At 42.5% G+C, this 24,012-nt stretch overlaps 1 protein-coding gene across 1 annotated transcript; it reads left to right on the top strand.

Moving 5' to 3' along the window:
• The first annotated feature begins 19,420 nt into the window (after positions 1–19,420).
• On the top strand, positions 19,421–20,392 carry a4galt (alpha 1,4-galactosyltransferase (P blood group)). Its single transcript, XM_033038374.1, is given in 1 exon segment — positions 19,421–20,392. A coding segment is annotated over 1 exon segment (972 nt).
• Positions 20,393–24,012: the final 3,620 nt, after the last annotated feature.

Below are 24,012 nucleotides of genomic sequence, written 5' to 3'. Positions count from 1 at the left end.
CGAGGTTAGACAAACTTGGATTGTTTTCGCTGGAATGCCAGAGGTTGAGGGCAGTACTGATAGAAGTGTATAAAGTTATGAGAGGCATAGAAAGATAGATAAGTTAGATAGGACACTCAGAACCTTTCTCTACGGGTGAAAATGTCGAAGACTAGAGGGCATAGCATTAAGACGAGGGAGGCAAAGTCTCATGGAAATGTACGGGGTGAGTTTTCTTTGCACAGAGGGTGATGCGTGCCTGGAATTCACTGTCAGGATCAACACCATGTGTAATCCATTATTATAATGGATTCTAAATTTGCTGAACTGCCCTAGCCATGCACTGCAAAATGAAGAAGAAAACTAAAATGAGCCTGTTCAAATCAGCTTGACGTTTAATTTCATTGTTTTTCTAAATACCAGCTCACCAGCCTGAAACTGTGCAGTTGAATTAGTGAATCCTGTTTTATGATAAGGGCGGCACAGCAGTAGAGTTGCTCCCTGACAACGCCAGAGACCCGGGTTCGATCCTTACTATTGGTGCTGTCTGTATGGAGTTTGCATGTCCTCCCTGTGACTGCGTGGGTTTCCTCCAGGTACTCCGGTTTCCTCCCACATCGCAAAGACATGCAAGGTAGTAGGTTAATTATCTTCTGTAAATTATCCCGAGGATGTAGGATAGAACTGGTGTTTGGCTGATCATTGGTCGGTGCGGACTCGGTGGGCCGATGGGGCCGTTTACATGCTATTTCTCTAAGACTAAATTTGTAGTCTCCTCCTGCAGTGTAGTTTACATCAGAATTAGTCAAGATTAATTCTGGAATGTCATTGGAGCAAGTTGTTTGGTGGTGGCTATGCTTCTTGTGTAGGTTTAACACAGGATCAATTGTTACTCATAGATCCAAGTGAAGTTGAAATGTTATTATAATGGGCCTGTTCCATGCTCCTTGGGCAGTGGGCAGGTGCTATAGACCTGCACGGGAAGGTAGACGCTCCCGCCCCCACGAGTCTCTGGGAGATGGGGCTCGTCAGCCTGGGAAGGCAGTCCATCTAAGAGATGGAAAACTCTGATTTAAAACCTCCACTGCCTTATGGCCATATCCAGTCATGGAAAAAGCTCCAGGAGTAAATCTCAAGAAAATCCGGAGTCGGACCGCTAAGGCAGTTTGTCGTTGTCTACAACCTCTCTCTGGCAGCTCCTGTGGCGGCGCTGGTGCCAAACTGTTACGGCTCTGCTGTTCCTTTAAATCGATCAGCGACGTGGAGAGGGGGGACGTGCTGCATGGGCAACAACCTGTCCTCCATTTGACATCGCCCAGGCTTGCATCCGACCACACATCACCTGCTGCTCTCGCCGAGGTTTGGAGCAAGCAGCCAACAACCAGGATGCATCACACATAGTCAGTCATGACCAGTGATGGAAATGGGGGGGTACGCAGGGGTACGGCGTTCCCCTAGTTTTCAATTTCCAGTTCGGGTTTAATGAGTACTGCAGAAAGATTTGAGCCGATTCTCACTTTATTCAACTCAGACGAAAACGATTTGTTAATGGCCACTGTTAGCACTTGTTACCAGCCAGTAGTTGTCAGTAGTTATACAATGTGTCATCAATACATCGATCCACATTCCTCAGTAAATGTAATTGTTTTTTAACACTGCGTTCCTTTGAATAAAATTCAAGGAAGAATTTCTTAAACTCACTGTCAGGGCTACCAGACCGCGAGCACGGGCTCAGGTAAACAGGTTATTTTATTATTCCACGTTATTTTATTTGCCTCTCTGCCTCTCCCCCGCTCTCCGTGCCTCTCCCTGCTCTCTCCCCCCGCTCTCCGCGCTCTCCCCCGCTCTTCGCTCTCTCCCCCACTCTGCCTGCTCTCGAAAACTCCATGATGTATTTTGGGAGGTATTTTGGAGAAAGGAGATGCATAAAATGTGCACATTTAAAAAATCAGGGTTTGTATATACAAACCTTCAAAAGCAAATGATTTGCTACATTTTCAAATGGGAAATAATGCTTAAGAAGCTAATAGAAAACTTGTATAAATCATTGGTTGTGCCATTGTTAGAATATTGTGTTCAATTTTTCTGGAACGATATTTCCTTCAGCTAACAAAAAAAATGAATAATTAGTCGTAGTTAGTCAATTAGTTAATGGTGCAATAACGCTTGGCTAGCAGTCACCGTTGAATGGTATTCGATATACTAGTTAAGAGGTAGAAGGATGAGTCAGAAAACAAGGCTCTAAATTTAAGTAAACTTTGGGAAAGTGAGGCAGAAGAGTAGACTGTGCAGAGCATTGACAAACAATGTGAAATGTTCCAAGATCTTCTTGGTAATAGACCTGTACATTTTGAATTGAATTGAAATTATTTGTCATTCAAAAATGAATGAAAAGAAATGAATGTTATCCTTAACAACTAAGTTCAGGTAGACAGTAACATGGATAAGGGAGAGCCAGTGGATGTAGTGTACCTGGACTTTCAGAAAGCCTTTGATAAGGTCCCACACTGGAGATTAGTGAGCAAAATAGAGCACATGGTATTGGGGGTAGGGTATTGACATGGATAGAAAATTGGTTGGCAGACAGGAAACAAAGAGTAGGAATTAACGGTTCCCTTTCAGAATTGCGGGTCGTGACTAGTGGGGTGCCTCAAGGTTCGGTGCTGGGACCGCAGCTATTCACAATATATATTAATGATTTAGATGAAGGAATTAAAAGTAACATTAGCAAATTTGCAGATGACACAAAGCTGGATGGCAGTGTGAACTGCGAAGAGGATGCTATGAGGATGCAGGGTGATTTGGACAGGTTGGGGGAGTGGGAAGATGCATGGCAGATGCAGTATAATGTGGATAACTGTGAGGTTATCCACTTTAGTGGCAAGAACAAGAGGCAGATTATCATCTGAATGGCAGGTAGACACAATGCTGGAGTAACTCAGCGGGTCAGGCAGCATATCTGGAGCAAAGGAATGGGTGACGTTTCGGGTCGAGACCCTTCTTCTGTATGGTGTCAGATTAGGAAAAGGGGAAGTGCAACGAGATCTAGATGTACTTGTACATCAGTTACTGAAAGTAAGCATGCAAGAAACAGCAGGCAGTGAAGAAAACTAATGGCATGTTGGCCTTCATAATGATAGGATTTGAGTATAGGAGCAAAGAGGTCCTTCTGCAGTTGTACAGTGCGCAGGTGAGACCATACCTGGAGCATTGTGTGCAGTTTTGGTCTCCTAATTTGAGGAAGGACATTCTTGCTATTGAGGGAGTGCAACGTAGGTTCACGAGATTAATTCCCGGGATGGCAGAAATGTCATATGATGAATGAATGGAACGACTGGGCTTGTATCCACTGGAATTTAGAAAGATAATAATAATAATAATGGATGGGATTTATATAGCGCCTTTCTAATACTCAAGGCGCTTTACATCGCATTATTCATTCACTCCTCAGTCACACTCGGTGGTGGTAAGCTACTTCTGTAGCCACAGCTGCCCTGGAAGCGTGGCTGCCAATCTGCGCCTACGGCCCCTCCGACCACCACCAATCACTCACACACATTCACACACATTCACACACAGGCAAAGGTGGGTGAAGTGTCTTGCCCAAGGACACAACGACAGTATGCACTCCAAGCGGGATTCGAACCGGCTACCTTCCGGTTGCCAGCCGAACACTTAGCCCATTGTGCCATCTGTCGTCCCAAAGATGAGAGGGGATCTTATAAAAACATAAAATTATTAAGGGATTGGACATGCTAGATGCAGGAAACATGTTCCCGGTGTTGGAGGAGTCCAGAACCAAGGGCCACAGTTTAGGAATACGGGGTAGGCCATTTAGAACTGAGATGAGGAAAAACCTTTTTACCCAGAGTGTTGTGAATTTGTGGAATTATCTGCCTCAGAAGGCAGCGGGGGCCGACTCATCGGATGCATTCAAAAGAGAGTTAGATAGAGCTCTTAGGGCTAGTGGAATCAAGGGATATGGGGAGAAGGCAGGAATGGGGTACTGACTGTGGATGATCAGCAATGATCACATTGAAGGGCTCGAAGGGTCGAATGGCCTACTCCTACACCTATTTTCTATGTATCTATGTAAAATGCTGGAATAACTCAATGGAACAGGCAGCATCTCTGAAGAGAAGGAATGGATGACATTTCATGTCGAGACCCTTTTTCATACTGATGTCAGGGATGAGTGGGACAGAGATAGAATGCAGTCGGAGACAGTAAGGCTGGTGGGAGAACTGGGAAGGGTGAGGAGATGGAGAGAGAGGGAAAGCAAGGGCTATTTGAAGTTAGAGAAGTCAATGTTCATACCGCTGGGGTGTAAGCTACCCAAGCGAAATATGAGTTGCTGTTCCTCCAATTTGCGCTGGGCCTCACTCTGACAATGGAGGAGGCCCAGGACAGGAAGGTCAGATTGGGAATGGGAGGGGAATGGCGTGAATTCACAGCTTTACCCTGCGCTACTTAATCTAAGGGCGAGCGGACAGACGGACGAAAGCAACGATCATAGAGTGGAATAGATGACATTTAGGGTCGAGACCCTTCTTCAGGGGAAAGAGGAACAAGAGATATAGACAGTACTAAGGACTAATGAATGGAAGATATGCCTATATCTCCCGTTTGCCTTTACCTTGACTGTCAGTCTGAAGAAGGGTACCGACCCGAAATGTCATCTATTCCACTCTATGATCATTGGTTTCGCCTGTCTGAGAGAGGGAGAGATGCAAGAAAGCAGCTAGGACATTTAATGAACAATAAACTATATTATAAATACACAATAAACAAGTTATGCATTCTTGTACTCTTACATGGGTATGACCGCACATAAAAAATCCCTTCCTTCCCAACCTCAGCCTCACGGACCTTAGAGTACCCCTAGTTCCTAAAAGCCATTACCATCACTGGTCATGACCGAGGGGGACCTACTACTCCGTGCTCCATTAAAAATGATGAATGTGACCAAGATTCTGTAAATATTTCACTGATGGAATCAATGTTGTGGCTTATTCAAAGCAACGCAGTTCAATTTATCACGACCTAACAGTAACACAATTACAAGAACCCACCCTTTCATAGAACTTAGTGTATATTCCTACTGTGTCTAATTGTCATTCTGACCCTGTGACATGGATAAAAATCCACAGTAAAGACATCTTTCAAATAACTCTTTCATCAATGAATCATATCCTGTTTATGACCAACCAACAACCCTGCAGCAGTCAAACAGAATTGTTTGCCAAGTCTCCTACTACTTTCTCCCTCCCTCAAATCATTCTGCTTTATTAAGTAATCCTTTATTGTAATGGATTCTAAAATGGACCCCTTTCTTGCTCCATTTCTTGTATCCATTTTTCACCTTTATATCCCTCATCTTCACCAATTCTCATCCATTCTTATGGACCTCCTTCACCCCCTTCTATTTCCCTCCTCTTCTAATCCTGTAGGTCTCTGAATCTCACGTTTTTTCTCCTTCAAATGGATTTGAGGCGTGTTTTTTTCCTCCTGTCATGTACTATGTTTACATATTCTGTTGTGCTGCAGCAAGTGTCATTGTCCTATCTGAGACATATGACAATAAAACACTCTTGACTTGATAAAGTCCCTCATGGTCAGCTGATCCTGAAGATTAAGATGCCTGGAATCCAGAGTGACTTGGTTGTTGAGATTCACAACTCGGTTACTCATGAAAGATAGAAAGCAATGGTGGAGGGGTATTCTGGCTGGAGATCTGTGATAGGTGTAGTTATGCAGGAAATAAATATATATAAATATTTCAGTTTTCATACCTTGCACTTCCTAATCTATACATTTCCTTATCTATGTACTGCCCACTCCGCTGACACCAGTGTGAAGAAAGGTCTCGACATAAAACGTCACCCATTCCTTCTCTCCAGAGATGCTGCCTATCCCACAACTAGAACTTAAGTGTAGATGGGCTGGTTAGGAAGTTAGCAGATGCTCCAGAATTGGTGGAGTTGCAGACAGTGAGGGAGGCTGTCAAAGCATATAACAGGATATGGATAAGCCACAGAAATGGGCGGAAGGAATGACAGATGCAGTTTAATCCTAGCAAGTGTCAGTGAGCAAGAGCAAGTGTGAGATGTCACACGTTGGGAGATTGAATGCAAGGGGAAATAACGCAATTAATGGCAAGACACTTAACAGCGTTGATGTACAAAAAAATCCTTGGGTCCAAGAAAGTGGCTCCCTGAAAGTGTCGACAAAAGTAGTTAGTTAGAGTGGTAAAGAAGGTGGATGGTGTGTTTGCCTTCATCGATCAAGTGTCTTGAGTGAAAGTCACGTTGCAGCTTTAAAATACTTTAGTTAGCACTGTGGGAGTATTGTGTGCAGTCTGGTTACCCCATTACAGGAAGGATATGGAGGCTTTCGAAAGGGTGCAGAAGTGGTTTACCAGAATGCCGCTTTACAAACTACATTATTTGGTCTCTATACGAAGAGCCTGCATCTATTTCACAGGTTATTTGCAATATAAAGCTATTTATTACACTTTAGACTCAACAACATGATGTTTATGTGCTAATTAAAATAATTTTGCAATGTTACAAAACTTACATTCAGCGGCGCTGCAGTTCTGCCACTGGCCGTGCGCGTGACTTTGGCGCCTTTGTGGGGGGGGTGGGGGGGCGGGATTAAAATGCCATTTTCTCCTGCCTGTCTGAGGCGGACTTCCTCGGGCTGCTAGCTGCTGAAGAAAAATCGATCCGACTTCCGTTCCCAATTTTTTTTTTTTTTTTTTTAAATAATCTCGAGACAATTTAATGATTTGACTAAAATAAAAAGTGACTTCTAACGCCCTCAACGCCTACAATGTGACGGATCGCATGAACTGGACAAAACAATGGATAAGTTGTTTATTTTACATATAAACTTGCTTCTTGGGATGTCTTTAATCAAATTATACATTGCGAAAATGTGATTTGGGCCCCATACGAACCGGCAGTGTTTTTCCTGCCGATATGGGGTTCAAATTCATCGCAAATGCAACGTTCCAATCGATCGCTTTCCAGAAAAACCCACTCGCAAGATGATTTAAATGCTTTTTTTTTGGACAATCATGTCATATGAGCATCTAAATCGTCTATATTTTGTGTTATTGTCTACCTATAGTCAATATTCTTATACTAAATATCAGTTTTAGTCCCATGTATTGTGCAAAAAATTTGATTATATTGAGTGGATGTTTCTAGATTAATTTATGGGAATTAAACATCAAATTCCTTCCATCTGGCATATGAATTCATGACAGTGAGATTTAAAAATCATGTTATATTGTGAATTCTTGTGTGAATGGGATTAGTTTGTTATTTGGATACTTAGGCTATTTAAAAAAAATATCCTTTTCTTAAGAAATGGAATCTACAGGACATTCTTAATGGGAAAGTAGTGGGCAGAAAGGCATGTCATGCGTAGTTTGAAGAACAAAAACCTGTAGTTTACAATGCCAACATTGAAAAGTTGAGGAAAAACAAGGTGTACAGAGTTGCTTATAGATTACAATCTGAGGAGTATGATGATGCTACTGATTATGATATGCCAATGTACCAGCTAGCAATTGATCTTCTCCATAAAGACTTTGTCTATTGCTAGAAATTGTAATTTATTTACGGACTTACAGCATATAATACAATAATATTAAAGTTCTGATCTTGAGAATATCATATTTTTGAATTTTCAAGGCGTGTTTATTAATATTTCTGTCACTACGGTCAATTTTGTAATTGACTACAATCTAGGTAATTAACTAATTATATGCTATAATTTCAGGTCATCCAAGTAAGATTGTTTCATATTTGTTTCAGAATGCTTCAATCTATAATAACTGAAAAATTCATTCAGTTCTCTTGATTTTTAAGAAAGTTATGGGCTTTTGACTGTCCTTGATCACAGCTTTTGTGTTAAGTCAATGGAAAAGCAATAGGGAACAAGATGCTAATTTTCGAGTATGAAAACGGCCATAACCTTTTTAATATTGAAGATATGAAAGTGAATTAGGTGTCAAATTAAACTTCTTTTTATGCTTTATCCGATGGGATAAATTGCAGACTTGATTTTTAAAATCTCAAAATTTTGTAACAATGCTAAATATTGTGATCAAAGTGGTACCTCCATATTTGATGCATGTTAAACGGCTACCATGTTTCAATGGTTTTCAATGTATCCAGGGTATATGGATCTGTATGCTTAAATTAAGGATCAGCATAAAACTAAAACTAATAATTAAACCGAGAAAATTATTGGGATGGATATAGTTACAAACACTTGAAGAAATAGTGTCTGTGCAATAACAGAAATAACATTAGGGACGAATGGTATACAAGTGGTTTCACATTTAATACTACGGCATAAGCAATACAAACTGGAGATTATTACATTAGACTTCTATGCAATAAAAAGCATTAGTGCCTTTTGTTAATTAATTCACACTGCTGAAGACTCATTTGAACTGCAAAATTTGGCATTTTGAGATACATCATGGAAACAGGCCCTTCGGCCAACCAAATCCATGCCGATCATTGATCACCCGTTCACACTGGTTCTATGTTATCGCACTTTCTCGTCCACTCCCTCTCATCCACACTAGGGGCAATTTTCCAAAGGAAAATTAACCTACAAACCCGCACATCTTTGGGATGTTGGAGGAAACCGGAGCGCCTGGAGGAAACTCACGCGGTCACAGAGAGAAACATGCAAAGTCCACACAGACAGCACCAGCGGTCAGGATCGAACCTGGGGTTCTAGACCTGTGAGGTCGCAGTTCTACCAGCTGCACCACTGTGCCGCCCTTAGGCAGTGACTTCACCCACTGAGATTATGAATTTGAGAGTGACAGTGACCTAAAGCCAATGGTGCCAAACTGGACCTCAGCAATGCCGTTTTATCTCTATGACTCAAGGCATTGGAAAAGTTTCACGGATGCTGTCTCCACAAGATTCTCCAAAGTCACTGGAAAGAACAGCAAACCAAGGTCAGTGTCTTCCCTGAAGCCAACATCCTCAGCACTGAGGCCCTGCTTGTAATCAGTCAGCTACATTGGGGAGAGTACGTTTCTGTACACCAGACTCCTGAAACAGGACACTACCGGGCGGACAGATGACTTTAGTCAAGGATGTACTCATTGAAGAAACAACAGTGGGCACAGAGTGGCGCAGCGGTGGAGCTGCTGCCTTACAGTGCCAGAGACCAGGGTTTGATCCTGACTATGGGTGCTGTCTGTACGCAGTTTGCAAGTTCTCCCTGTGACCGTGTTGGTTTCCTCCTGTTGCTCTGGTTTCCTCCCACACTTCAAAGATGTGCCGGTTTGTAGGTTAATTGGCTTCTGTAAGTTGTCCCCAGTGTGTAGGGTAGAACTAGTGTACAGGGTGATTGCTGGCAAACTAAACTAAATGCAACCAGCCCACTGACTCCTGCGAATCCCTGACCCATGACCTCTCAATCGAAAAGAAGATGGAATTGAAAACCTCATCTATGATCAAAGGCACACAGAAACCCTGCTGGAACTGTGTACCATTTCACAAATTATGCAGGAAACACAAGAGACTGCAGGCACGAGGAACTGCAGATGCTGGAATGTTGAGCAAAAAAACATAAAGAGCTGGAGTAACTCAGCAGGTCAGGCAGCATCTCTTGGGAACATGGCTAGGTGACAGGTCAGAACCCTCCTTCTTATTGATTGTAATAGAAGGGAGAAATCTGGGAGAGATGCGTGGACTGGATAAAGCCAGGTAAGTGATAGGTGGATACAGGTGATGGGAGATGATTAACAGATGGGTGAACAAAGATCAGAGGTGAAAAGGAGACAAAGGCTGTGAGATAAGGAGAGAAGAGGCATGAAGTGTGAGGTTAGAGGAAGGGATGTAAGTGGAAGGGGACAGTGGAAGAGGGAGAGGTGCAATGGACTACATATGCTGGAACCTTCAGCAAAAAACAAAATGCAGGAGGAAATCAGCAGGTCAGACAGCATCTATGGAGGAAAATGGACAGATGACATTTCAGGTCAGCACCAACGATCACTTGTCTATCCGGTGAAGCACCTTGTGCCCCAACTGTGGAAGTGTATGCTGTTCTCACATTGTAGAAAGCAGAATGTGCAAGAATTATTTCGCAGGTCAGGCAGCATCTGTGAAGAGAGAAACAGAGTTAAGGTTTCGGGCGAATGAGCTTTTAGCCGAACAGGACAAATTAAGAAAGAAGACATGTTTAAAGTTGCAGAGAAGGGCAAACGACGGAGGAAACAAATGAGATAAATGTGGTAATGTGGAGAACAGGAGAAGATAGATTATACGTTGTGGTGACAACTGAAAGAGGATGCTGGTGGTTTGGCAATGGGAGCTTGTTTCTATTTAGTAGAGACTTCTTCTTCTTTCGTGTGGCGTGCACAGCCTAAAGTTGTAGGACAACTTGTTCTATTTGATCTTCCGTTTGTGCAGGTCGAGTTGATTGCATTAGTCGAAACAGGGCGGAGCACGTGAAGGTTGCAATCTTCCACCCCTTAGTAGAGATGTAAATAGAGGAAGAAAAAAGGGGAAAGGTAAATACGGTTTGCACAGGGCAGCAGAATTGAAGGAAGACGGGTATTACTGTTATAAAAGCGGTAGCTGGTACAGACAGAGGCAGGGACAAACTCTTTGAGGATAAAAAAATACAAGTTAAAGTTTTTAAGGCAAGACATCCTCCATTGGATCACTTCAAATTTTAGGCATACACATTTTCCTTTTAGAAATCTCATGTTATTATTTTTAAATAGTGCTTTTAGAAATGCAATTAACTTGTGAGTGTCCTTATTGTTTGCAGAATGAATGGCATATTCATGGCGACATCAAATAATTTCCTTCTGTGCTTATGCCAGTTTTGCTTTATGATTTGTTTCAAATTTCTCAGGAGTTGAAAGCAATCTTTGAAAGTTTTAAAATTTGAATGTACAAGTTGCAGACGAAAAGAGTTAATGGGGTATGTGAATGATCTGTCTTCCTGGTTGTAGCATGGAAAATAATTCTATGCTATTTTGCTACTACTTTCTGCTGTCTTGTCCTTCATAGCTCCTTTTTAATCCTGTCATTCTTTATTTTTCATTGATGTACTTTAAAAGAAGAAAACGAAAGGTATGAAGGGGAGACTAGATTTGTGGAGGGAAGTAAGCGCGGAGACAGTTAAGACAGTTGAAAGACAGTTGTGTAAGATGTTGGTGAGACCGCATTTAGAATATTGTGTTCAGTTCTGGGTACCATGTTATAGGAAAGATATTGTCAAACTTGAAAGGGTTCAGAGAAGATTTACGAGGATGTTGTCAGCACTAGAGGGTCTGAGCCATAGGGGGAGGTTGAGTAGGCTGGGTCTCTATTTCTTGGAGAGCAGGAGGATGAGGGGTGATCTTATAGAGGTGTACATAATCGTGAGAGGAATAGATCAGGTAGATGCACAGAATCTCTTGCCCAGAGTAGGGGAATCGAGGACCAGAGGACCTAGGTTCAAGGTGAAGGGGAAAAGATTTAATAGAAATCTGAGGGGTAACTTTTTCACACAAAGGGTGGTGGGTGTATGGAACAAGCTGCCAGGGGAGGTAGTTGAGACTGGGACTATCCCAACGTTTAAGAAACAGACAGGTACATGGATAGGACAGGTTTGGAAGGATATGGACTAAGCGCTGGCAAGTGGGACTAGCGTAGCCGGGACATTTGGCTGGTGTAGGTAAGTTGGGCCGAAGGGCCTGTTTGCACACTGTATCATTCTCTGTGACTATGACTTACAGGAGGCAAAATTGAAATGGAACTTGTTTATTATGTGTAACATGCGTCAACGAGAAAGCATCCAGAAAAGGTTGTTGAAACGTTGAAGCGAACCTATTCCTTCTATCCAGAGATGCTGCCTGTCCCGCTGAATTACTCCATTTTATGTCTCTCCTTCCTGCACAATTGTTGAAAAATGTCCACGAGAGCCCCGAGTACCTATGAGCGGCCATTATCGTAATCTCCAAGTTCGAATCTGGGCAAACTCGGGAGAACTCTTGAATGAACTCGTACAGTGGGAGAGGGCTTTAACATAAGTTTGACTCCTGCTCCCTCTGCAGGATGGGGAAAGCAAAGACGACACTCAATTGATCAAGGAAACCTGAATTTCTCGGGCTGCTAGCTAATGCTGTAGAATTGTTCCGACTGCCGTTCTGTGAATTTTTTTTTAAACCGCGGGATAATTTCAGCACTGGAGAAAAATAAAAATCCGCTTCTAATGCTGTCAACGCCGACAACGGGACAGATCTCCCGTACGGGACAGCTGAAGGTAAGCCGTTTATTTTACATATAAACATGCATTTTAGGATTACCTTAATCCAAATTTTACGTTGCGAAAAGGTGATTTAGGCCCCATATGAACCGGAACTGTTTTTCCTGCTGATATGGGGTTTAAATTCATCGCAAACCGCAACGTTCCAATCGATCGCATTCCACAAAATCCCACTCCCACATTCCTTCCATTTGGCCTATAAATTAATGACAATGAGATTTAAAAATCATGTTATATTGTGAATTCTTGTGTGAATGTTATTTGAACACTTCGGCTATTTAAAAATGTTAATCTTTTCTTAAGAAATGGATAGATGTTTAGATCTAGTAATTGAATTTTGTAATTAGGTACAATTAGGTAACTAACTAAATTATTTGCTTTAATTTCAGGTAATCCAAGTAAGATTGTTTCATATTTGTTTCAGAATGTTTCAATCTAAATAACTGAAAATTTCATTCAGTTCTCTTAATTCTTAAGAAAGTTATGGGCTTTTGACTGTCCTCGATCACAGTTTTTGTGATAAGTCAATGGAAAAGCAATAGGGAACAAGATGCTAATTTCCGAGTATGAAAATGGCCATAACTTTTTTTTAATACTGAAGATATGAAAGTGAATTAGGTGTCAAATTAAACTTCATTTTGCGCTTTATCTGATGGGATAAATTGCAGACTTGATTTTTAAAATCTCAAAATTTTGTAACATTGCTACACTGAGTCCGCGCTGGCCAGTGATCACTCCGTACACCAGCACTATCCTACACACTAAGGATTTTAAAGGATGCTAATACTCAACACAGCTCTTTAGATGTGGCCTCACCAATGCCCTCATTATGTCACTCAGCAGGTTTGGCAGCATCTGTGGAACGAGAAACCGAGTTAATGTTTCAAGTTAAGATTCTTTACCAGAACTGGGAACGTGAGAAAACAAGTTAGTTTTCAGTAGCAGGGAGAGTGGGAGAGGAATAGGTAGGATGATGAGAGTGTCTTAGAAGGGTTAAGGATAGCTAGGGTGATGGCAATGTTCATGATCTCAGGAAGCTCATTCAAAACATTGATTGAGAAATAGACGGTACACGTGACAATAAAGTACCATTGAACCTTTGAGATTCCTAGATTTAAGGGTTGAGATCCCTCCTCCCTAACCGGCACGGTGACGCAGCGCAGCGCCTTACAGCGAATGCAGCGCCGGAGACCCGGGTTCGATCCTGACTACGGGTGCTGTCTGCACAGAGTTTTACGTTCTCCCCCTGACCTGCGTGGGATTTCTCCGAGATCTTCGGTTTCCTCCCACACTCCAAAGGCGTACAGGTTTGCAGGTTAATTGGCTTCGGGCCTGCTTCCGCCCAGTATCTCTAAACTGAACACGGAGTTAGTGATTATTCTGTGATTTTGCTCCTTCTATGAATTGATGTTGTCAAGCCTCCCGTGTTCATTGCCCGCTAATATTCTATAATCACTCCCATTGAACAGTCGTGAGGTCAAATCAGACCACTTGCCTTATGTCTCCCAACCTTGACCCAACCCGTTACCAACATTTCCTTCTGCCTTTTCCCCAGGAATAAACTATTTTCCAAGTCACTGTCTCTCTCACTCTCCATCCCTCCCTCTCCCCGTCTCTCTCCACCCCTCTCCCTCCTTCTCTCTCTCCCTCCCCTCCTCCCTTCCCCTCACTCCCTCCTCCCCCCCACCCCCTCCTCCCCCCCACCCCCCTCTCTCTCTCCCCAGCAGATCCATACTACCGTTTATGTCCACACCTGACGTCCAGAATATCGACATTTCACTTCTGCTGTTTGGGTAATGGGCCGGAGTGGATTTAATTTGAGTTGTTATTTAATTTGAACTGAGCTCACGTACCGTTCACTGTGCGTTCGCCGCTTCAGTGGTTGTGTGTGTGTGTAACCTGCTCATGTTTAATCTGGACGAGGTGCATTGTGCGTAGAATTATTGCACGGTCGGTATTCCTGGAGGGCAGCGTTGAACAGGCTGACACATCACGCAAAGCCTCGGTGCGTTCCTGAGTTGTATAAATCGCCATAATTAACCCGCGGGGACAAAATAAACTGCAATGCTAGAATCTTGAGCAAAAAAAACAACCCAAAGTACTGGAGGAACTCAGCGGATCGGGCAACATCTGCGGTAAGAATTGGATTGAGAACAGTTCGGGTCGACACCCTTCTTCAAACTGATGGAGTAGAGGTGAAATGAAGGGAAGAGGCAGCGGGATTAACTTTTACTCTGAATCTACATCGTGAAATTGGACCAGAATAAAACGCAGGTCTTCACCATTCCTGACTGACCAGTTTGTGATTCGAGGTTTGTAGATGGTGGTTTGCTGTTTGCAGCATCTGGGGCTTGGTGAATGGTTTTAGAGAATAAAACGGTAGAAGGGCTCGGCGGGTCAGGCAGCAGCGTGTGTGGAAATGAGTCCGGGGTTAGATCATAGCCCAGGTAGAGAAACAATTTGTTCCCCTTTCTACAGTGATGTATGGAGTGCAATGGGTTGGGACACTCTCTGCAGAAACAAATCATAGCCGACGAGGGTAAATGAAGACGGTAAATAAAGTGGCGTTATTAAAGGAAGGAACTGCAGATGCAAATTTCCAGCGAAGATAGACACAAAATGCTGGAATAACTGCGGATTAAATCATTTATCTCCCCACATCCGAGAGACCAGTATCGCAGGCGAGATAGTCAGTCTTTCAGCTACACCGGATTTTTCAACTTGCAGTCAATGTGATCTTGGGTTTGGTTTAGTTTAGAGAAACAGTGTGAAACAGCGAGTCCGCACCGACCAGCGATCCCCGTAAACTAGCTAAGAGGACACAGGGAGACTGCAATCGGATGTTGCTGATTTAAATGGGAAGCATTTTGCTCAAGATTGGAGCAGCCGCAGTTCCTTGCGTTCCTCAATCCTCAGACTTATAGAGTGTGGGCCCAACTTGCCCACATCGACCAACATGTCCCATCTACACTAGTCCCACTTGCCCGCGTTTGGTCCATAATTCCTCGAAACTTGTCCTATCCATGCACCTGTCCAATTGCTTCTTAAACCTTGTGATCGTCCTTGCCTCAACTACCTCCTCCGACAGCGCGTTGCATACATTTCATGTGGGTGAAACTTGGTTAAAGTGGAATTGTAATATTTAATTTGGTTACGCCATGAAGCTACAAAGCACACATCGAAGGAAATTATGTCGTAAAGAGAAACGGGAAGCATTGGGAAATCTCAGAAGTGATAGATGAATGTTAATGTGAAATAGCAAAGCTTAAAATGAATGTGAATCCTACATCAAAAAGGGAAAAGAGTGAAAACGTTGAGAAATCACGAGGTAAACGTTGGTATATTAAAAACAAAACAAACATCAACATTAGACACTAGGCAGTTCTGATGACCGATGAATATTTGAGATGCAGGAGGAAATTTGCAAGTACAAATTCCAAAGAGCACTGTCTAAGGTCAGGATTGAACCTGGGACACTGGAGCTGTGAAGCTGGGCTTCTTTTTAAACAGTAGACGGACACGACACAGTGGGACAGCACAGCACAGTTGGAGGGGTGGGTTTCGGAGGTAGAAACAAGGACCTGCAGATGCTGGTTTGCGAAGAAAAAGGATACAGTGCTGGAGTAACTCGGCAGGTCAGGCAGCATCTCCTAAACTCAGCCACTCAGCTGATGATAGAGATCTGGCTCGGACCTGAATGTCTGACCTGCTGAGTTACTCCAGCACTTTGTGGTCTTTTGATGTTTCAGAGGAGGGTTTAAAAAAAAATTGGAACACTGAATTCCAGATAAATATATTTTCTCATTTTGAATAAGATCATTGCTATAGTGCTCATGACACACAAAAATATATAACTATAATCGTTTAACATTAGATCAGCAACATGTTCTCCTTGGGTCTTTAGCAAACAGCCCTTTAATCTCTGAATGCCCATACTAAATCTTGTGGGAGTGGAGTCTGAATCATAAGAGGTGGTCCTGGAGCGGAGGATGCTGCTCAAACTGCGGAGCATCTTGGACAATACAGCTCGTCGCCTCCTTGTCACACTGGTCAACCTAAGGAGCACTTTCAGCAACAGACTGGTTCCACCAAGATGCAGCACAGAACGCCACATGAGATCCTTTTTCAAGTGGCTATCGAACTGGACAACTTCTCCCCCTTCTGTCGTGGGGTAGACTAAATCCGCTCCCCCATCCCCCCCCCCCCCCCCCCCCCCCCCCCAAAACCCAATCTTTGCACCTCTGCAATCTTTGCACAGTCCCTTTTCTGGACTTTCCACTTGTCACTTTAATTTCATGTTTCATGTATCTTGTGTTCTATGACTGTTGACAGACCAATTTCCCTCCTGGGATAAATAAAGTTCTATCGTATCGCATCCCACCTAAAGCCTACAAAAATACACTCCTATCCATATTCCCCAGAAATGCTGTCTGACCCACAGAGTTACTCCAGCACTTTGTATTTTTTTTTCTAAACCAGCACCTGCAGTTCCGTGTGTCCACCTAAAGCCTAGTTTTACTGTGCACAAATTTGGGGTTTTAATAATTAATTTGGTTGCGCCATGAAGCTACAAAGTGCACTTCCAAGGAAATGAAGTCAGTAAAGAGAGACAGAGGCATTGGGAATTCTCAGAAGCAATACATGAATGCTAATGTGAAATAGCCAAGTTTGAAATGAAGTATAAGATCGAAAAGAGAAAGGGTGAGAACATGTGGGCAATCATGAGGAAAATGTTGGTACTGTATATTAAACACAAACAAACATCAATATTGGGAACTAGGCAATTCTGATGACCCTAGGGTGAATTTGGGTTCCTCTGTGTGAACTAAAAAGACAATAATGACAAGGTCACACTCTAAATCATGCCAACATAAACAACACCGACTTAAGAACCAGGAGAGCAATACGTGCCCCAGGGTGAAGATGGCTTCATCAAAGATGTTAATCACCAAGACAGCATAACACCGGTGTATTCCAGCAGGTGGTATGAATTTTTATGTTAAAATCAGATACATCTGTTGTTACATCACCAAAATGATGACTGGTGTGAAACATTGCAATTTAACATGCTGGATCAAAATAAAAACACAGTGACATGCAGATGTTAAATTGTCATAAAAATGCACACAGTACTCAATGCCCTGTAGGGAGCAAAACACTATTCTTGTTGCAAGTAACAATAAAATTACCTCTCAATTGCTCTACAACCTTGTTTAGCTACTCAACTAGAAGTTTGGCTGGGTAACATCAGAGAGTATGCATAAATGGTTACTTTGCTGGTTAACAAGATATAATAAAGTGCTAGGGTCTCAACGTCTTACTATTTATCGTAGACACAAAATGCTGGAGTAACTCAGTGGGACAGGCAACATTTCTGGAGAGAAGGAATGGGTGACGTTTCTGGTCGAGACCCTTCTTCAGACTGAGAGTCTATCTTCGGTGTAAACCAGTATCTGCAGTTCCTTCCTACATATTTACCATAAATAACTGGGTACATAGGGGACGAAAGGTGGTGGTTAAGTTGTTAAAGTATGAACGGTGAGTTGACTGAGACATAGATCACAAGGGATTTAGGATGCCCGCACCACCCCTGGCTTCCCTCACTGCATAGACACCGACTGCTCACACCATCCCCAGCACGTGCCATCTCCCCGCTGCTTACTATGCCGGCCGTTCACACCACCCCTGGCTCACACCAGCAGGCCAGACGCATCAACTCACCTGGATTCCAGGCCCAGAGTCTGAAGAAGGGTCTCAACTCACCTGGATTCATAGAAACATAGAAAATAGGTGCAGGAGTAGGCCATTCGGCCCTTCGAGCCTGCACCGCCATTCAATATGATCATAGCTGATCATCCAACTCAGTATCCTGTACCTGCCTTCTCACCATACCCCCTGATCCCTTTAGCCACAAGGGCCACATCTGACTCCCTCTTAAATGTAGCCAATGAACTGGACTCAACTACCTTCTGTGGCAGAGAATTCCAGAGATTCACCACTCTCTGTGTGAAAAATGTTTTTCTCATCTCGGTCCTAAAAGATTTCCCCCTTATCCTTAAACTTTGACCCCCATGCTCTGGACTTCCCCAACATCGGGAACAATCTTTTTGCATCTAGCCTGTCCAACCCCTTAAGAATTTTGTAAGTTTCTATAAGATCCCCCCTCAATCTTCTATATTCTAGCGAGTACAAGCCGAGTCTATCCAGTCTTTCTTCATATGAAAGTCCTGACATCCCAGGAATCAGTCTGGTGAACCTTCTCTGTACTCCCTCTACGGCAAGAGTCTGAAGAAGGGTCTCAAACTGAAACGTCACCTATCCATGTTCTCCTGAGAAACTTGCTGCCTGACCTGCTGATCCAAATGCTGAGTTATTCCAGCACTTTGTGTCCCTTTGTGCATTAACCAGCAGCTGCAGTTCTTTGTTTCTGCTACTTTTCCAATTATAATAACTTACTCGGTTATAGCGGACAAGCGGCAATAACGGACACCATTCCCACCCCCTGTGGTCCGTTATAACGAGGGTTTACTGCAATTCCTTTACTCAATGTCTTACTATTGGATGTGGCCAATTTCAGATGCTGCTGCAGTGTGAACATACTCACCAGTTCAAATCCTCAGCTGGTGCAGCACAGGGCGACAGGGGTTGGCCATGACCTCCAAACCCATCGCGGTTAAGTAGACAGAGTTTGCATCCTTCCAGAGAACCGGCAAGAACTCCCTTCTCATTCATTAAGCTGATGTGGGTAAATAACGTCCCAGTTTAATCATGTACCATGAGTTGAGGCAAATAGGATTGTTATATTCAGGGGTAATAGAAAAGAGTAGGGCTATCAGGAAAAGGGATGAAAGATTTGGATGTGGATGGAAAGGTTAGAAAGGGGAAGATAAACATTGATTGAGTTCAAACAGAGCAAATTAACTTTTGTATTTTTTGTCTGTAGAATCTAAACTTCAAATTGACACATCCACTTCACCAAGGTCAAAGACATGAGCATTCAAGAATGATCCCTGAAGGCGATCGTAAGCAGCAGTGTCCTTTTCGTAATCAATGTTTATCACTCGGGAATACAACAAAGAATCACTTTTGGTTTAAGTCGTCCATGTGTGTTTTGATTTCACTGGAGTTGGTTTCTTTGATGGCGTTTATGCTTTACTACAGTTCCAAAGGGGGTGAGCAATTTCAGGTTGTGAAGTACAGGTTATCTGACCACATCAAATGCCCACCTGTTGGCACTGATTACGGGGGAAATGCTTCCTCTCCCACTGGGAGTAATACTACTATTTTCTTTGTGGAGACCTCCAAACGAACCAGTCCTGCGTTTCTGACCATGTGTTCTGTGGAGTCTGCTGCAAGGTCCCACCCCACATCCAAAGTTGTATTTTTCATTAAGGGTCTTTCAGCTACAGGCAGTACGCACACTCTTGGAATTTCCCAACTGAACTGTTTTCCCAATGTTGAGGTAAGGCCAATAGATTTGAAAGAGCTTTTTGCAGATACTCCTTTGTCTCTTTGGTATTCAAAGCTGAACCCATGGTGGCAACCCTATCTCATACCAACCATCGCAGATGCAGCCAGGCTTGCCATAATGTGGAAATATGGTGGGATTTACTTGGACACTGATATCATTGTTCTTTAAAACTTGCTAAATCTTAGCAACAGCATTGGCAGAGAGCAGCGACATTTAGTAAACACTGCCTTCTTGGCTTTCAATCAGCACCATGACTTTATTGGGCGTTGTTTGGAGAATTTTGTTGAACACTTCAATGGCTGGATCTGGGGCCACCAGGGACCTCAGTTGGTAACTCGTGTTCTTAAAAAGTGGTGTCGAGTGAACAGCGTAACCAAGATCCAACAGTGCAAAGGGGTGACAATGCTATCTCCCGAGGCTTTCTATCCAGTCCAGTGGCAGGACTGGATAAAGTACTTTGAGGTGGTGAGTGAATCGGAGGCCGGAGAGTTGCTGAAGAATTCTTAAGCCGTGCACGTCTGGAACAAAAAGAGTCATGGAACTCGATTTGAGAAGGGATCCAAAGTGATGATTGACCAACTTAGCTCTGTCTATTGTCCAGTCTCTTACAACATAATGAACTGGCAAGAAAATGTATAACAAAGCAATTATTATTTTAAGGGCAATGGTATTCAGATCAGGGTTAAAATTTAAACTAAAATGATGCATTAAATTGTAAGTGAAATCTGCAAAACCCTTAGCCTTAACTATGTACAGGTATGCTGTCAATTTTTTTCTAGCACCCTTGGTTCCAGGGCCTTGCCGGATTATCCATTTGGCTGAACCAACAGAGGTCATGTAATAATAATTCAACAATACACCTCTGACCCACTAATTATACTCCCCCGTATCTCTAAAACACAATGGACAGGTAGAAACTTAAACAAAGAAGTGAACAATTAAATCTTCCAGCATGGAGGCACACATCCTGAAAGAGCGTGCGCCACACGCAACCCTCTCGTAATTTGGTCTGGATTAAAGGAGGTGCCGGACAATCAGTTGCCGGAAAACTGGTGATGTATCTGTATTTTTGTAAATTGTGAAACCATATGTTGTATACAATGTTGTATATCTATATGTCATCAATCTCCTGCATGTAACTTTGACAATAAATAGTGTCGTTTGGCAAAGACAAATTTTGTTTTTTAAGAAGAGCTTCAAATATTTGAGACATTACAAATTCATTGACAAATTCTAATTCTTTAAATATCTTTACTCAGATTGTGACACTTAGTTTACAGTCTTTGCTCTGTTTAACTTGCATTGGTGTAATTCTGCATGAATATATGGAATGTCTTGATACCCAGTGCCATTTTTCCTGTTGGATGGAGAATCCCAAAGATCCACACTTTGAGGGAAGAAATTATTTTGCAACCGAGTCTTAAATATATATTCCTTAATACCAAGATTGGCTTTCTTGTACTTGATTTCCCCCCCACCAGGGAACTATCTTCACGCCTTCTACTTTTTAAAGCCCATCAGAAGCTTGTGGATTAATGAGATTGCCTCTCATTCTCTCAGACTTCAATGAGTGTAAGCTCAACTTTGTAAGGTAACACCTTCATACCTAGAATCTATCGAGTGAATTCTTATCCCACTGGGACTCCAGGGAACATATATTCTTGGAAAAGGAGAACAACGCTGTATGCAGTACCCCATGTGATTTCACTAAAACTAAACCTTTCTGACTATTGTATTCCACCCATTTTCTAATAAGATCATAAGACATGGGAGCAGAATTATACCATTCGGCACATTGAGTCTCCTTGCCTGATCTTTTTCTACCTCTCAATCCTATTCTCTTGCCTTCTCCCCGTAACCATTGACGCCTTTACTAAGCAAGAACCTATCAATCTCCGCTCTAAAAAATGCCCCGATCGGCGGCGGAATTTGTTGGGCCGAAGGACCTGTTTCTGCGCTGTATCTCTAAACTAAACTAAGCGACACCATCTTTTGGCTGAGATATTAAACCATCATCCAAGCTGTAAATACTAGAATAGAAGCCATCTGTTTCTTTTGATATTTGATATGGTTTGATAGGTTCTAAAGTCACATTCTATAAGTTACTCTTTATCAATATCTGTGTAAACATTTGATTGCTCATTGAATGACGTGTTTGTGGTCTGTCACTCACCATGGTACATTACCAGTTGAGAAACATTGGTTTCTAGGTCAGTGATAACTGAGAATATAACTTCAATCTTTTTCAGGGTCAAAACTGTGTCATCCTGGAATGACATAATTGTAACTTTTCTGTCTTTTGACGTAATGAATTGATTTCTCTCTTCTGCCCTTTTTTTGCAGAAAAAAAGTTTCCTTCATTTTGACTTGTGCTCGTGTTTACACAGAGACAGATTGTCACTACAGAAACTGAACCCATTTCCACCTGTACATTAAACATAAACTGCACCGGGAAAGATTGTGCAGTGCGTGTTTTGAAATGTTTGTACCGATTTCCGGTTGAATCCCAGTTGGGATTCACCCTGTGCCAGCCTCAGCCCCGTACGTCATGTCCCAGGGACAGATACTGGATCGAAAGGTCGTGACTGTCCTTGACAGTTCACTCACAATTAAACAAGAAATATCTCACACGTCAGCAACCACTGAACCCCCGTGTTGATTTCCATGTGCTGTCTTTTACACGTAGGCAACACGGATAAAGACTGCAGGGTCACATATTGCAATCCAGAGATCCAAAGGACATGATCTGATCTGCTCGCTCTAGTGATGGGAGACTGGTGGGGTTGTATGGGTATAGGAGCCTTGTCTCAGTGCTCTTCCCACATTTTACTTCATCTCCACAGCAAATTTGCCTGTACGGTGTTTGCAAGTTCTCCCTGTGACTACGTGGGTTTTCTCCGGGTGCTCCGGTTTTCTCGCCCACTCCAAAGACATACAGGTTTGTAGGTTTTTAAGAAGGAACTGCAGATGCTGGAAAATCGAAGGTAGACAAAAATGCTGGAGAAACTCAGCGGGTGAGGCAGTATCTATGGAGCGAAGGAAATAGGCAACGTTTCGGGCCGAAACCCTTCTTCAGACTGATGACACCCGAAAACTAGACACAAGAAAAAAAACTATCCTCTCTGTTCTCTTGTGGCAATTTGACAATGTTTTCCAGGCAAGATTTTATGCTTAAGTACACTACCTGAAATCTTCGAAAGACTCACTGCATCTTACCGGATTCCTCCTCAATCCAGACACCCAGCAAAATTCTACGTACACATCTCTACTAGGCTGTACTAGCATGAGGAGCACATAAAATCGATCTGAACAGCAGGTCTGATCCAGCACAGTCCCAACCCATGTCCTAACGTGCTGTGCATTTGGAGAGAAATTTAAAAAACAAAACTGTGTTAAGACTTTGCTGCCACCTAATGGTGTCAATTTGCTGAAACTTTGAAGCTTTGTTTTGTGTAAAACAAACATGCCCTATCCTGAATGCATAAAATTAGAAGCAAACTTGTCAAACCATTTACTCATGAATGAAAATTGTTTTTTGAGGTGAAATTTAATCTTACCTTTTAAGTCCTTTATTTCCCTTCCTGTTTCTCAGTACACAACAAGGTCAGAGGTGAACAATTCTCACATTTAGTGTTGATATTCACCAGTCATGAGCAGCAAAGTATAATGTGCACAAATTCACATTTGACTGCTCTGGCATCCTTTGCCACACCAACATACATTGCCTTGAAATTATTTAATGTTATTCTTTTTGAATTTATAGTTAGTATTTTCTCCCATTTAGGATTTCCTTGCAGTTTTATCTCATGGTATATCATGGTCTAACCTGCTTCTGTGTAACCAACCATATATAAAAGCAGTGGGTCTCTTTCTTCTACTTTTTTCCATTACATTGCCTTGTTGCACTTATCAAATTGTTCACAATTAAGCATAATTTTCACAATAGTTCCAGTTTTCTTCTGAAATTGTGGTTTGCCTGCTAGACCAGGTCTGAAGGGAGAGTTGTGCAAACGCTAAATATAGAGTTCTGCAAGAAGATATTCCATCAAAATTGACCTATAAAATGTTGCCTGTAAGATGAAAATGTTGATTACAAGGACTGCCAAATCACCTCGGGTATAAATTTTCATAATTAAGACAGTTTTAGCAACTATGTTGGGAAATATTCCAACAGACTTAATCATGTTGTGCCTGACCATACTGTTGAACTTACTTTCACATTGTGTCAGCTTGCGCCTCTTTTCTTCTCACCTTCAAAA

Source organism: Amblyraja radiata, chromosome 19 (assembly GCF_010909765.2).
Source record: "Amblyraja radiata isolate CabotCenter1 chromosome 19, sAmbRad1.1.pri, whole genome shotgun sequence".
Classification (NCBI taxonomy): Eukaryota; Metazoa; Chordata; class Chondrichthyes; order Rajiformes; family Rajidae; genus Amblyraja; species Amblyraja radiata.
This window is presented reverse-complemented; position numbering and strand designations above follow the sequence as displayed.